General features: G+C 47.8%; 1 protein-coding gene across 2 annotated transcripts in view; it reads left to right on the plus strand.

Annotated features, from left to right (window-relative positions):
• The window catches only part of MAN2B2 (mannosidase alpha class 2B member 2), a 777,500-nt gene that overhangs the window by 421,869 nt on the left and 339,463 nt on the right, over positions 1-16,168 (plus strand). For both annotated transcript variants that reach the window (XM_069631990.1, XM_069631991.1), the window contains one exon: positions 56-242. In XM_069631990.1, coding sequence (XP_069488091.1) covers positions 56-242 — 187 coding nt within the window. The remainder of the gene's footprint in view (positions 1-55; positions 243-16,168) is intronic.

The following is a 16,168-nucleotide window of genomic DNA, read 5'->3' on the forward strand; positions in this document are numbered from 1 at the left end:
TGCATGTAAATCTACAAGTTTGTAATAAAGTCTTGTCCTCCCTTTGTTTTTACAGGTTCAACACCATGATGGGATAACTGGTACAGAATCTCCAAAAGTGGAAAATATGTACTTAACTCACCTACTTCAAGGAATGTTCTCTGTGAAGAAACTGATGGTATCCATAATTTTAGACATGTTTACTGCTGAGAAAAAGGAGACGCGCCATTCCTATACTTACAGCAAAGAGGACCGAGAAATAGGTATTTACTTGTTCACTATTGTATTACACTTTTGTATGATCAAAAATAGCCTAATTTTCCCTTCAGAACCCTCAGCATTGAATTAACATTTGGTGAGTGTGTATATGCTCCTTACAAATGGAACATGCCATCTAACACCATTATTAATATCTGTGATTAAAGTGTGGTAACATAATTTATGCAAAATGAGTCTTTACAAAGCACATATTTTAAAGTGCATCTAACCAGCCCAACGTCAGACTTGAGCCCCAGCATGGGGCCTTTGCAAGCCAGAGCCTCTTTCAACCCTCTCACACTGTATAAACCTGGAATTCTAGGTCACAGTCACCATTAGAATGCAACACAGGACCCAGATATACCCCATCAGGTGCAAGCAAGATCTTGGAGATCATGGTCTTCCATGAGTCTTGGGTCATGACCCCGCTCTGCAATACCTTCCCTAGGGGAAGAGACAAGCAGGACCTTACCGGGAGAGACTACCCCCTTTGGGGACAAGGACTACCGGTCTCAGGAGGAACTCCCTAGAAGACCTTTCAATGTAACACCAGTATATCTTACTGAAGACAAAACCTCTTAAGAACAAGTCAACATATGTTACTGCCAACCTGAAATAGAAAATTCACTTTTTAAAACCCATTCTACTGAGACAAAGAAGAGGCCCTATAGAGGCATAGAGAACCCAGTAGAGAAAGATAATAAGGAATGGCTTCTTTCGTAGGGGAATGCCTCCAGCTATGCCATCCAAGAGATGGGAGGAGTCTGGTGCTATGAAAACATAACCCAAGAGATTCAAAGTGAGATGGACGCTGGCTGCAAGCAGTCGAGAAAAGACGTGCAGCGTTCTGCAGTCGCACAGAGCTTAGGCTGTCAGAAGGGTTACGGTCGTCAACAGGGGGTGAACAGACACACTTCGTCCGGAAGACATGATGGAGATAACCTCACTGAGTGGTGGCGTGACCATGAAGACTCCGTTGTGGACCAGGGGTCCAACCAACATTGCTGAGACCATTCTCTCATAGTGGCTTCGAGAAGAGTAGAAACCTGAAATAGTGGACCGCCCACGAGGAAGAAGCAAGAAGAGAGAAACTGATCGAATCCGTGTGACACCAGGAACAAAGACCAGGAAGGCAATCCTGAAACTGTGAAGAACTCAATGATGTTAACTCTCACCAAAGAAGGTAAAGGGGATAACGGGAGACCACGTTGAAGGCATTGTGAATCATTATTGGACAGCTCCAACTCGTTGAAGTCACAAGAATTAAAGTAAAAGAAGTGTGGTGGGTCAGAAGCTCGAGACAGACCAGGGTTCACCATGTTCAACTTGATTTTATTCAGAATAAAGGAAAAAAGGGCTATCTTTACCTAACCTAAGGGTGGTCCTACCTAACACAACTAAACTAGGGTGCTTGGCGTCAATGTAAATGTCCAATTGAATGTCAGTCCTCAATCACAAATCTACCTTGTCCATACCTACTAATAATATAACTAAAGACCAGGAGAATGACTCCCTTCTCCTGGGCGGAATGATGTCTTTCCAATGAATGTTCAAATTCAGCAGGGAATCCTTGAATAGCAGTTTGCTATTTTCTTTACCAATTCGTTCAGGATTTTTCCAAGTCTGGTTTAGTGTTTCTTTTGGTCTCATTACTTTGTTCTTCTCAATGGATACTTTTTCTTCCCCTGACAGTGTTGGTTTCTCTACAGTGAGACCAATTCTTGGGTCTACCAGTTTCTTCTTTCGCCCTCAGATCTATATCTTGTACCTGGCGTTTATCTTCACTCTTTGTATGATCGTCGATACTAATGGGATGAGTATGAGGAGTCACCCAGTAAAATGTACTCTTCGCTTACGGTACTACTGGGATGAGTATGAGAAGTTCCGTAGTAAGGCTGGCTCTTCTTACTGTACCGCCAATTAGGGGATCACCATTGCCTCCAGCAACCTCTCACCAGGTCTCTTGCTCCACCCATTACCTTCTTGGCTGCAGGTATACGTCACTTGGTTGGCATCTTTCTGATTCAGAGTTGCTTTGTTTGGTCTTTGCAGGATGGCTTTCGGCGTACCTCCTGGTTTGTTCTACCAGTTCAGAGAGGCCTACCCTCTCCCTCCTTCTGGTAATTGTACTCCCCGTACGTTTCTCTTTGCGGGTTCACTTCCCAACCGGTACCTCTCAACATACCTCTTCCTGCAAAGGCACCAGCACAGTCTTCTTCTCTCCTTCCGTGATCCGGCCGCCTCCTTCCATGGTTGAGTCCCTCCTGGGATACACGTTTGGCGCAGTCTCTCTCATTCGGTTCTCTTGACCCAGGCTATTCTCATGCACCTGTTTCACCTTCTGACCCTTTGAAACTTCTGGGTCTCTCTCCATCTTGACTCTGCTCCTCCCATTTTTATGTTGCTATTTCAAGGCTTTCCCAAGCTCACACAGTAGTACTTCCTTTGTGTTTGGAATAGGTTTGGACCAACCCTATTGGGCTTCCTCATCTCAATTTCAGGCAGGTTCTCAATCTCTCCTCCTCTCCGGTGTTTGCTCTTCTCAGTACCTACTTGATATGTCTTCAGTAAAGGTACCCCAGTAACACATCCAGTCCCGTCATGAGAGTAGAAACATACAAAGAGTAAGGGTAAAAGTACAGAATTAGAGTGAATAAAGATAATTACAGGAATGTTGCTACTCGTCCCAGTCACAAGAGTAGAAACATGCGAAGAGTAAATAAATCATTATTAGACTGCTCCTAACTCTAACTCTTCACAGTCCCAAGAATAAATCTATTAGAAGGGTGAAGGAAGGTCATTGCTTTCCTGTTCTTACTCGTCACAGTGAAAACAGTAAAGACGTGAGAAGAGTGATTGGAAATCATTTTTTGGAGTGCTCATATTCATCAAAGCCACATGTGCAAAGATAGAACAAGAGTGAATGAGAATCAATATTGTAATATTCCTACTCGTCACAAGTCAAGAGTAAGTAAACATACCAACAGACACTGAGCATAAAGAGAAGTATCTGGGGAAATTGGCTAACAGATATTGATGTATATCAAGCATAAGAAACAGACAAGAGTCAATCATAAGAGAGAAAGATGACTGTAAGTCAAATTCTGGGAAAGAAACCCCAAAGAGCTGATAATTAAAGATTTAAGGAAATTGAACTGTTAAGAAGTATCACAGAAGGGGAAAGTAACTTTTGGCAAAGAAGCCACGGGAAAGAGCGAAGGATTAATCATCATAAGGAAAAGAGCCATAAAGTCAAGACCTCACTATATGAACTGATCAAAGGAATTACTAGAGACTATTTGAAGAAAGGTCATTGAGAGACAAATCAAAAAACCTCGAAGGGGCTCCTTCTCCTACATTTAAGTAGTTAAGAATAGTGGTATGGTCAGATATGTTAGAGGTGGACAGTGGGTGGTTCTTCATTTATAGACATTCACTGATGAGCACGCTACTTAGTTTTGTTAGGTCGGGAGGCCTTATAGGATAAGGGAACAAGATGGGCTTCATCTTATTCTTTAATCTTAGTCATAAATTAAAACATTAGTAGAACGTCTGATCTAGGCCCTGGATATCAGCTGTGTGCTGCCATTCCAGCCATTCATCAGCAGAGGCAGCGTTGAAGCCTCTGTTTCCTCCACCGCCAGCTGCCCATTTCGAAGCTCCTGGAGCAGAGTTTATTGCAGAGATCAAGAAGGTAATCCCTGATGGTCTCTTCCTATTCAGATGGGGCATTTAAAAAAAATGAAAATGCTAAAGAATAACTGACTTCCGATCACGCTGACAATATCAACAATAAAGCACTTTTTAATAATTACTGCAAAGCGTGCATGGGAAGCTTCTACTGTGGGTTTGGACCTTTCTGTGGCCATTTGCCATTCTCGGGCCAGAACTCCCCACTCTTTAAGATGGCTGACCTTTCTTAGGTCGAAGTTTCCAGCTATGACAGAACGGTTGTCCTCATTGTGATTGGCTGCCTCCTCCTCATTAGCCGATCGAAGGCACTGGCAGGCGGAAATCGGCAGAGGCAGGGGTGAAGCCTCTGCTCCCTCCACCACCAGCTGCCCATTTCGAAGCTGATCAAGAAGGTAAGCCCTGATGAACTCTTCCTGCTCAATTGCGAATTAAAAATAAATTGAAAAAAAAACAGAAATTCAAGAAAAGGACTGCCAATCAGGCTCATAATATAAGAGACGAAGCACTTTTAATCATTCCTGCAAAGTGCGCATGGATAGCTTCTACTTGAAGGGTTTGGGTACCTCCAACAAAGGCCTTTTCTGTGCCTGTCTGGGCCAAGGAGGGCCTGGAGGTCCCCTACACAAGCTATACCTTTGCCTCCAGATTAGTTACTACTCCCATGTGTGTTTTCTTCTGATCCTTGGACATCAACGCTCCCTGCAGATCTGCAAGTGAGTAATGGCTGAACTCTTCCATTGCCGCCTCCACCAATCTTTCTGAACAATTCACTGTGCATATATACTCTGCCTTCCTTGCCTCAACTAATCTACATCTTCTCTCAATCCATTTGTGCCTCCTTTTTATTTTTATTTTTTGTAATTTGAGTTTTATTTGTTTTTAGACATTAGGGTGATATATACATATACGTGCATGTTACATTCACACTGTTACATCAAAGTTATATAATCATTGAACACAAAAGGCACTTTCATGTGGGTTATCTTTCCTCCTCCCTTTGTATTAGATTTTCTCAGTCCCACTGCCTCCTCCGTCCCCTGGGTGGCTTTCTCGATTCTTCCGGTTCGTCTGCGAAAGTTCAGTTTGTGGCTAGCACGAGACGTCTATCTCAGGCAGTCTTTTTGGGCTCCGAGTGTGCGAAAGAGTATGCGATGGGCTTGGTAGGCTTGTGGGTTGTCAGGTGTCGTTTGTTTCCTGCGGGGAGTGTTGCTTTATAAGGTCCTTGATGTGTTGGGTTGTTCTCTTCCGTGCGTGTGACATGTAGATTGGCAAAATCACACCAAGTTTCTTCGTGTCGTGCGGCCTTATCGTAGAGGGCTGCCATGATTTTCTCCATTGTATAAATGTTTGTTGCAATCTTAACCCATTCCTTTTTAACTGGGAGGCACCGGGATTTCCATTTAATGATCAGGCCCGCCCTAGCAGCCAATAGTAGTGGGGACGCCAGTCGCTTTATTCTGATTAGCTCCTCATCTTCCTCCTCCAGTCCAAATAATTTCAGGAGGGGGGATGACTTCCGATCAATGCCGTCTGTCTGTTTGATCCAGCATAAGACTTCATCCCAGTATATGCGAACTTTGGGGCAGCCCCACCACATGTGCCAGTAATTGGCGTCCATGCCACATTGTCGCCAGCATTTCGGACTGTTAGTGTGGTACATTTTGGAGAGCCTGTATGGGTCGTACTGCCATCTGTGAAGTAGCTTTATTGCATGCAGCTTATATTGTGCTGCGATTGATATTCGGGAAGGTGTTGCTCAAATTGTGTCTCATGCCTGCTGATCGAATTCTCTGGCGAACCCCTTTTCCCATTTTTCTTTCATACGTGGGTTTGGGGCTCTGTCTTTACACATCAGGGTGCTGTACATGCGAGCTATAAAGCCTTTGTTTGTGGTAGTCGTATCTAGGATTTTTTCAAAGGGCGTGAGTTCTCTTCTCTTCTTGTCTTTCCATTCCCTTTTGGATAGGACGCCTTTCAAGCGTAGGTACAGGAAGATCGGGATTGGGTGCAGTTGGAGAGCTTCTTCTAGTTCTGTAATCGGTATGAATTTATCCTCTCTCCACAGTTGGCCAACCCTTTCAAGTTCAGCATCGAACCAAGCTTGGCATCTAGAGTGTTCCGGGATTTCCTCTCTGATCCCGGGGGACCAGAGATGGCTCAAGGGGGATGGCCATGTGGTGACGCTGGTCATCCCTTTCCCTTCCCAACATATATTCCATAAAGTTCCCAATATTGGGTGGTTGCGTAATCTTCTCGTGAGCTTTGGTCTGGGGACCCATAGCCATTCTGCAAGGGTTGCGGGGGTTAGGTTGTCGTTGTCCAAATTGACCCATTGCAGGTCCTTTCTGTCTCGTAGATGCGGGATGAGGACCCTTAGTTGGGCTGCCTGATAGTATTGCTCGATGTCGGGGTGGCCAACCTCTCCTTGCTCTTTGGGTAGTATCAGAGTCTCGTACAGTATTCTTGGTTTCTTTCCATCCCATAAGAATTTGGTGAGTGCCTTTTTCACTTGTTTGTAGAAGTGTTCTGGGACTGTCACGGGAAGTACTTGGAAGGGGTATAAGAAGCGTGGAAGGCTCACCATCTTTTTTTTTTTAAAACATATCTTTATTAGTTTGCATGAATACAACAGAGAATTAACTTGGAAACTTTGGTTAACACACCCTTCTACCCCCCCTCCCCTCCCTCCCCCTGTGTCGGAGAGCTCTAATTGTCTCTGGCTTTTATTAGGCATTGAAAATATCTGAGACTTTAATATTATGGGGACACCACTGTTCCATATAGTCTGACTGGAGGTATTGCAGGGTCCCTTCCCATTCTTTTCCGAATTTGTCTCCGGAACCTTGTATTTTGTGGGTGATTTTCTCCATTGTAATGTGGGCCCAAACTTTTTGCAACCATGTGAATTTCAGTGGAGTATCCTTGCTCTTCCACTTCTGTGCTATGGTGGTCCATGCCGCGATGAGTAGGCCTGTGAATGCTCTCCATTGTGATTTACTGTATAGTCTTGCGGTGCCATCCCTGAGTCCACATAGCCAGACCTCTTCCCCAAGCAGCCCCACATCCGGGAACACTCTGCCCAAGTCGTTTCTAATTTCTTCCCAGAATGGTTTAATGCCCTCACAGTCCCACCAAATATGTCTCCAGGTACCCACTTCATCACATCCTCTCCAGCATAGATTTGACACATTTGGGTACATGGAGTGGAGTCTCTCTGGGGTGTAGTGCCATTGAGTCATAACTTTGACCCACATCTCCCTAGTTTGTGCCGAGATTGTCATCTTGGGGATCTGCTTCCATAGGTCCACCCATTGTCTATCCGTTGGTTCTTTCCCTAATGTTCTGCCCCACTTTATTCTGTAGGACCATTTAATATCCTCCCCTTGTGTGTTTATGAATTTATAAAGAGTTGCCACCCACTTTTTTTCCCCCGAGTTGGATATGAGGTATGTCTCAAAGGCTGTGAGATCTCTGGTTGCTGCTTCCGTGATCTTCGGGGAGCTTAGCCAATGTTTCAGTTGCTCATATCTATATCTCTCACCTTTTGGGGGGTTTGAGCCAGTAAAACAGGATTCCATTGGGATAATTTCTTTGTCTGCAAACATTTCCCCTATTTTGGTTATGCCCTCCTCTTCCCATCTGTCATATGCCCCCAGTTCCGTCCCCGGGGGAAATTGTGGATTTCTACAAATGGGAGTAAAGGGTCCGAGTTCCGTGGTCATAATACCTGTACGTGTTTGGTGGTCCCATGCTTTTAGCGTGGTCCTCATAATTTCGCTAATCCTCAGGTTTTCATGTCTGTATTGCCTCTGTTTCCAAAGGAGTTCAACCAGTGGGGTCCTAGCTACCGCCCTATCTTGCTTGGCCCATATCCTCTGCGGGGTCTCCCTTACCCATTCCCTCAGGACTTTGAGCTGTGCCGCCTGATAATATTTTTTAAAATGTGGGAGCGCCATCCCCCCATCCCTGGTTGGGGCCGTTAGGACCATTTTTGCTATCCTGGGGGTTTTCCCTTTCCATATAAAGGATGATATTAATTTGGTCAGGGTCTTGAAAAAGGTGTCGGGGACTCCCACCGGGATAGCCTGGAAATAGTATAGGACCCTCGGGAGGATCGACATTTTGATAGTTTGTATTCTGCCCCACCACGAAATCTGTAGCGGGTTCCATCTTGCTAGTTCCTTTCTAATGTTTGCGATTAGTGATGGGTAGTTTTCTCCGTAGAATAACTCGATGTTATGTGGAACCACTATTCCCAGATATTTTATGCTACTTTTTACTATCTTAAGGTCCTGCAATTTGGCTTCCCTTTCTATGTTTGCGGTGTCTCCTGCCAGGATTAGGATCTCTGATTTTTTCCTATTGATTTTTAGACCCGATATGGTTCCATAGTGTTCTAATTCCCTCACTACTACTGCTAAGGTTAATTCGGGGTCCTCTAGGGTTATTAGCATGTCATCCGCATAGGCGATTACTTTATGTTGCTGTCCCGCCATGTCTATCCCTTTGATGTTGGTTGACTCCCGTATCTTTATTAGGAGTGGTTCCAAAAATAGAGCATAGAGTAAGGGCGAGAGGGGGCATCCCTGTTTCGTGCCTCTTGATATAATTACCTTATCCGTAACCTCGCCGTTAATGACAATTCTACTGGATGGGGAGTTATAGTTCGCTCGGATGCTCGCGATGTATTGTTCCCCAAACCCCATGCACTTCAAGATTTTGAATAGGAGAGACCATTCGACTCGGTCAAAGGCCTTCTCGGCGTCTACAGACAGAAGAATCGCAGGGGTGTGGGATATGCCTATTTTTTCCACCAGGTGGGCGAGCCTCCTTGTATTGTCATGCGTTTGTCTACCGGGAATGAAGCCCGATTGATCTTCGCCGATTAGTTTCGGGAGTAGTTGGGACAATCTTGTGGCCAGAATCTTTGTGTAGATTTTTGCATCTAAGTTAATCAGGGAGATTGGTCTATATGACGCCGGATTCGTTGGATCCTTACCTGGTTTGTGGAAAACTAGTACTTTCGCTTCGTTCATTGTGGGAGTTATATTGCCCTTCTCTCTAAAGGAGTTTAAGAGCCTGGTTAATATCGGGGTCAGAATGTCAGAATATTTTTTATAGAATTGGGCCGTAAACCCATCTGGGCCTGGGGCTTTGTTAACTGGGAGCTCTTTTATTGCTTTCCTGATTTCCTCTTCACTAATAGGGGACTCTAATGTCTGTTTCTCTTCTTCTGATATTTTCGGAATCGGTAGGGCCTCTAAATATGAGTCTTGGGCGGAGGTGTCTGGGCGTTCTGTGGAGTAGAGAGTTTGATAGAATTGTCTCAGTGATTCCCCCATGTCATGTGTGCGTGTATGAATGTCCCCCTTCGCATCGCGTATGGCCTTGATCGTTGTTTCTTTCTGTTTTGTCCTGAGCTGTCTCGCCAAGAGTCTATCCGCTTTGTTTGCTTTAATGTAATATCTCTGTTTCAGATAGAGTAGGTTTTTTTCTGCGCCTCTCGTCCGTAGCATCTCTAGTTGGCCCTGCGTGTGTTTTAGTGATTTTTTCAGTATTTTCGTGGGATGTATTAGCATTTTTTCTTGAATGTCCTCAATCGCCTTTTCCAATTCCCTTTCCCACTGAAACCTTTGTTTGTCTCTCGTAGATTTCAGCGCAATCATCTTTCCCCGCAGTACTGCTTTGAACGCGTCCCAGACTGCGCTCAGAGCTACCTCCCCTGTGTCGTTTTGAATAAAGTATTCTTCAATCGCTTCCCTGATTGACTCCCCGGTTACAGGGTCCTGGATCAGATCCTGGGGTAGCTTCCATCTCCACAGCCCATTCTTTCTCCCTGGGAAAGTCACGTCTAGCCAAAGGGGGGCATGGTCTGAGAGGGCTATTGCCCCCTTATCTACATCTTGTATTTTTCCCAGCAGGCCCACCGACACCCAAAAGTAGTCTATCCTGGACATGGTGTTATGGACATGTGAGAAGTGGGTGTACCCCCTATGTTCGCCTTTTCTCTCCCTCCATACATCGATTAGGACCAATTGGTCCATTTGTTGTCGCAGGCGCTTTGTAGGTGCCCCCTGGCCTTGTGTTTTACCTGTACTCCTATCTAATTGTGGGTTCCACGCCATGTTAAAGTCCCCTCCCAGGATCACATCTCCCCTCGCGAAGACCTCCAGTTTTGACAGAGTGTCCCTGAGGAAGCCATCCTGCCCCTGATTTGGTGCGTATATCGAGGCTAGTGTGATGCGAGATCCCTCGGTTTCTACATTGGCGAAGGCAAATCTGCCTTCTTTATCTACAGTTATGTCCAGAAGTTTGAAATCTTTCCCTTCCTTCGCCGCAATCAGGACCCCTGCCTTTTTTTCCTTTGCCGTCGCCTGTGCCCATATTTTGTAACCTTTTATCCTTGTTTTCTGTTTGTCCCTTGTTCTGATATGGGTTTCTTGAAGGAGTAGGATGTCGGCCTTCCCCCTTTTGAATTGTTGCTCCAGTTTCGCTCTTTTCGTTGGGTGGTTCATCCCCCTAATATTGTATGAAACAAGGCGAATCATCCCCATGTTGTATTGTTCGAGTGCCGTTGCTTCAGTACGCCTGTGATGTATGATTCATTAATCAGAGTTCTCCGACTTTTCCCCCTCCCTTGAACTCCCTCCCCCCCCCAACCACCCTTCCCTTGTACTTCCCTTCCCCCCCAACTTTGAACTTTAAAACAACCAAACTGTCCCCCGAGCAGGGCGAGGGTTCCTATTGACACTAGGGCGTTGCGCCCTTCGTTCCCTGCCCTCCATACCCTCGGGGGGTGTGTTATGGGGATTCCTAAACCCCATTGACTCATTTGTCTTTAACGAGTTCCAGATCGTTGGGTCTCGACCAGAACGCCGTCCTTGAATTGTCCGTTCGGCTCCGTTCCCATGCCCCCCCCCCGACTGGGTCTCAGTAGTAGCGTTTCCATATCTGTTCCCCAAGCATATGTTTTCCTTGTGTTCTTCATGGTACCTTTCTCCGGGTGTCCCTCTCTGCATTTGCCTTCTTCTGTTTGGTGTATTCCCAGCCCCTAGGTCTCCTCGTTCGCTCTCTTGTTTGTGGCCTCCCTCTGTTCCAACTCTTCATCTTGTAGTCCCATTGTACTGAGGCCTTCTTCCAGTGTGGTCACTCTTTTCTGTTTCCCTTCCCATGTGAACAGTAGCCCAAAGGGGAAGGTCCATTTGTAGCGGATTTGTTTTTCTGTTAGGACTTTCACCAGTGGGGCCATTGCTCTCCTTTTTTGGAGGGTTATTAGTGCCAAGTCTTGATACAATTGGATGTCTTGCCCATTCATTTTTACATGTTCCAATTCCCTGGCTCTCCTAAGAATCTGTTCTTTCTGCGGGTAGGACGATAGAGCCACCAGGACGTCTCGAGGTCTTTCCCCTGGGGCCCCCGCTCTTTTCGGTCCCACCCTATGGATTCTGTCGATTCCTATTTCTTCAATGTCTTGTGTTCCCAGAATGTCTCTGAACACTTCTCCCACTGCTTTCTTCAGGTCTTTGTCTAGGACTGATTCCGCCATGTTCTTGATTCGGATATTGGAGCGTCTAGAGCGGTTCTCCAGATCCTCACATTGTAGTTCCAAGTTGTGAGTGAGTGTTACCAGGTGTTCTTGCGTTTCGCTTGTTTGTCTCGTGTCTTCTTCCAGGCTTTGCACCGTTTTTTCCACTATATCTATTCTTTCTTCTAGGTTGTTTATATCAGTTCTCATGTCTTGTACCGCTTGTTTCATTTCGTTCTTCATGGATGTAAATTGTTCCTGGACTGTAGACATGAATTTTTCTTGCAGGTCCATGAACCAGGTTTGCATGTCCTCCCTGGTCGGTGGTTGCTGCTGCTGGGATAGTGGTTCTGCCTCCCCCGTGGAGTCTCCCTGGTTTCTCCCTCTCGGTTGTGATGTCCCCTCTGTTGACCACATTTGTAGGATATCGGCCCCTTGTTTCGCCGTCTGGGGAGTCTGCTGGATGGGGTTCCCCTTTCCTTTTGCTCTAGACATGGTCGAGCGCTCCGGCTGACAGTCTGTGGGGCTCCTGCGCCCTCTTGTAGCCCTCAGGTGGGGCCTCCTCGCTTGCCTGCCCTCCGAGAGATTCTTATCTGTTGGGGGTTCTGCAGTAGTGTGATCCTCCTTCCTGGGTTTTCCCCCCTCTCCTCACCCCTGTCTTGTGGGCCTTGAATCCTGCCTGTGTGGGTGGGGGGGACTTATGTTGTGATTCCTTGTGTCTCCGGGGTGTTGTGATTCCTTGTGTCTCCGGGGTGTTGTGATTCCTTGCGTCTCCGGGGGGAATTTTTTTTTTTTTTTTTTTTTTTTTTCTTTTTCCCCTTTTGTCCTCCTATTGTCTTGGGACCCCCCGGGGTGTGTGCGCGCGGGCGGGCGCCTTGTTTCTGGTCCCCCCCCCGGGCCAGCTCACCTCTTGCGCTTCGTTTTCCTTGTGCGCTCTGTGCAGGGCGGCCCCCGCGGCTCCTTTCCTGCGGTCCGCCCTGCTCACGCTGTTTTCTCTCGGCGCCGCCGCGGCTCGGCTGCACGCCGCTCCTCCTTCGCTTCAGGGCGGTGTGGGGTGATGTGGGGGCGGTTCTGTCCTCCGGGTCCGCTGTGTCCCCAATCTCACTCCCCCGCCGCCGGCGCTTCCCGGCCTCCCGATGCCGCGGTGGATGGGCTCCTGCGATGTCCGAGATTCTCCCCCGGCGCTGATGGGGGAGGGGCAGTCAACCTCGCTCTTTCTATTTACGGCGGCGCTCGCTTCGCCGCAGCGCCTGTTTCTTCGCTGGGGGGGGGTGGTTGGGGGGGGGCAGCTTTGTGGTGGGGGGGGGGCGGAAGACGGTCCGTCACTGCTTCGGTCGTGCTATTTTTGGCGGCCCGGGCGGAGCGCGGATTAGCTGCGACTCCTCACCCCGGCGGCCATCTTGGAATAAAATATTGTTCAAGGCTCACCATCTTGATAGCGTTCAGGCGCCCCAACCAGGAGATCGTGCGAGGCCTCCATTTTGTGAGGTCTGCTTTGAGGGCGGTCAGGAGTTGGGGAAAGTTTGCTTCATACAAGTCTGCGATGTCCCTCGTTAGGTTGACCCCTAGGAATATTAGCATTGGGCCTCCAATGATTAATCCGAGGTGCTCGAGGTCCGTTCGTTGGTCCGGAGTGGGTTCATGGAGCGGGAAGAGAATGGATTTGGGTCTGTTCATTTTAAAGCCCGAAAGTGCGCCATATTCTTCAATAAGACTAATCGCTTGGGGGATCGATGTCATTGGATTCTGCACGTGAAGCAGGATGTCATCCGCGTTAAGGGCCAACTTGTATTCTCTGCCATTCACCTGCATCCCCTCCACACCATCATTTGTCCTAAGCGTTTGCGCCAGTGGTTCCAACGACAGTGCGAATAATATTCCTGAGAGGGGGCAACCCTGTCTTGTTCCTCTGCTCAGGGGGAACCAGCGTGAGTACTGAGAGTTCACTACGACAGACGCTCGAGGTGCCGTGTAATCGGCCTTAATTCCTCGTCGTAGTGCAGGGCCCAAGCCCATTTTCTGTAGCGTGGCTTCCAGGAAATGCCATTCGACTCTATTGAACGCCTTCTCCACATCGATTGAGAATAGTGCGGGTGCGTTGGGCATTTTCTTGGCTTCATGTATGAGATGGAGGGTCTTCCGGGTAGAATCCGCTCCTTGTCGGCCGAGGATGAATCCCACCTGATCGTTGTGAATTATGGCGGGCATGTGCGATTCCAGTCGCGCGGTGAGGACCCTGGTGTAGATGTTAGCGTCTGTATTTAGGAGGGAAATCGGGCGATATGATGCGCATAGTTTGGGGTCCTTGCCTTCCTTAGGGATAACTGGTATGAGCGCCTCAAAGAAAGATTCTGGAGCTGAGCCCGATTGGAGGATGTTATTGAAGAGCTCGACCATGAATGGAAGGAGGGTGTCAATGAAGGTTTTATAGAACCCTGTTGTATAGCCGTCGTTTCCGGGGGCTTTCCCTCTTGGGAGTCTTTTAATCGCTTCTTCTATCTCCTCACCTGTGATGGGGCGTTGATGGCTTGCGTTTTGTCTGGGGGTAGGCGCGGAAGGGATACCTTGTTCATATATTCTGTAATCGCCTCTGGGTGTGGGGCGGCCTCTGAGGTATATAGTTTCTCATAGAAGCTGGCGAATGTCTCTGTGATATTGGACGGGTGGTTTCCTAGAGACGTTTCCTCACTTTGTATTGTTGACACCCATCTTTCCCTGCACTGTCCTCGTAGTCTTGCGGCGAGTAGTGCATCAGCCGTGTCCCCTTTTTCGTATTGTTTCTGTTTTAGATATTGAAGCTTGCGGACGATGCGATCGGTTTCTAATTGCTGCAGTTCCTCCCTCTTGTCGTTGGCTTCCTCTATTTTTTGGCTTCTATCAGCGCTGGCAGATTGGGCACTGTGATCCAGTTCTATTATTTCGTTTCGGAGCTTGTTTTCTATGAGTTGGTGTTCTCTTTTCTTAGCTGCTCCTTCTTTAATGAGTGTCCCTCTCCATGTGGCTTTGCCCACTTCCCATACTGTATTTTCTGAGGTTTCACCTGTGTTGTTTAGCTCGAAGCACTGTTCAATGTCCTGGCTGAGTTGATCTCAGAATATCGGGTCCTTCCAGAGTGTCTCGTTGCAACGCCATTTCGAGCTTCTGTGGCAGAGCGCCATCCGACTGATGGTGGCTGTGACCTTGTCATTGTCCGTCTGTTACTGGGGATATATGTGGACATCGCCTCGGTGAGGTCTGGGGTAAGGTATAGGTAATCAATTCTCGTGTACGTGACATGCGGCGCAGAGTAAAACATGAAGCCTGTCTGCCATGGGTTTTTATGTCACCATGCATCCTTGAGTTTGTAGGCGTCCATCATGTCTGCAACCTGTGAGCGACCAGATTCTGCTGGGGCAGCTGCTAATGGGTTGCCAGCTTGTCTGTCCCATTCTGGGTCTATCCACGTGTTGAGTTCCCTTCCCAAGATCACTTCGCCTTCTGCTTCAGTCATGACTTTGGGGACTGTGTGTTGTCGGAATCTGGACAGCCCTGAGTTGGGGGCGTATATGGATGCAAGTGTGATCGTGGTGTCCTGTATTTTGCCGACCAGTACGAGTGCTCTTCCGCTTACGTCGGCCCAGGTTTTCAGGATTTCGTACCGAAGCGCTTTGCTGATTAGGATGCCGACACCTGCTCTCTTCAGTGGAACAGAGCCCCAGTATTCGGAGCCTGTTTTAGCGTGCAGGACCTTCCTCTCCTCGGCTGTATCTGGTTTCTTGTAAGAAGAGTATGTCTAGCTTTGCCCTCTTAATCTCTCTTGACACCAGTGAGCTTTTAGTGGGGGTGTTGAGTCCCTTGACATTCAATGTCAATTTTGATTGTGCCATGCCTGTCGCTCATCGCATCAAGTCTGTGGGTCCTTTGTGCGTCTTCCTGGATTGCGCATTGAGTCCCGTCTTCTGTCTCTGGGTGCTGCCTTAGTGGAAGTAGGCTGGTAGGTGCCCATAGCCGCCTGGAGCTGTGCTGTATTCATTTGCCCTCCCCCTTGAGGTATCCAACGTGATACCCCTCACCCTCTGTCCACTTTCTTCATTTTTCTCCTTATCAGCGAGGGCCCGCATTTTGATTTTAGTGGCGTCCGGATTGGACTGAGTGAATGCAGCCGGTCCAATGTCGGACCACCGGTGGGGACCGTTACCTCACGGTCCCTGTTGCAGTTATTATCAAAATAACATTTTGAGCCCCATTCCCGCCCCCCCCATACCCTCAACACTTCAATACTCGACAATAACTGATATAAGTGAAGAACTGTAGTGATACATGTGGTTCCGTGGATCGTCATCGGTCGACTGTTCCAGTCCGACTCCAAGGAGGAGGCCCTTCTATGAGGCAGGCCTCGCATCAGAGGTGCTTGAGTCGCTGGGATCCTGACAAGTGTCCATGCAGTGACGCCATAGTGGCTGGCGTGGCTCGTGATGGGTAACCCTGTTGAGACACTGAGTTTCGTGCCTCTCGGCAGCCGGTTGCGTGTTAGCGTTCTCATTTGTCGCAGTCTGGAATGTTGTTGCCCCTTCTGTATTTTCTTGAGCCCTTCACTCTTTCTCCTTGGGCCCTGGAGTTCCCATCATTGTCTGGTCTGTTCGGGCCCTTCACAGTCTCCTTCCCTAGATGCCGGTCACAGAAGGTCGGCGATGCAATCACAGATTTCTTCTTTGGATCTTAGCTGTATCCTTC

This window comes from Ambystoma mexicanum, chromosome 6q, assembly GCF_040938575.1.
Source record: "Ambystoma mexicanum isolate Mex_15411 chromosome 6q, UKY_AmexF1_1, whole genome shotgun sequence".
Lineage (NCBI taxonomy): Eukaryota > Metazoa > Chordata > Amphibia > Caudata > Ambystomatidae > Ambystoma > Ambystoma mexicanum.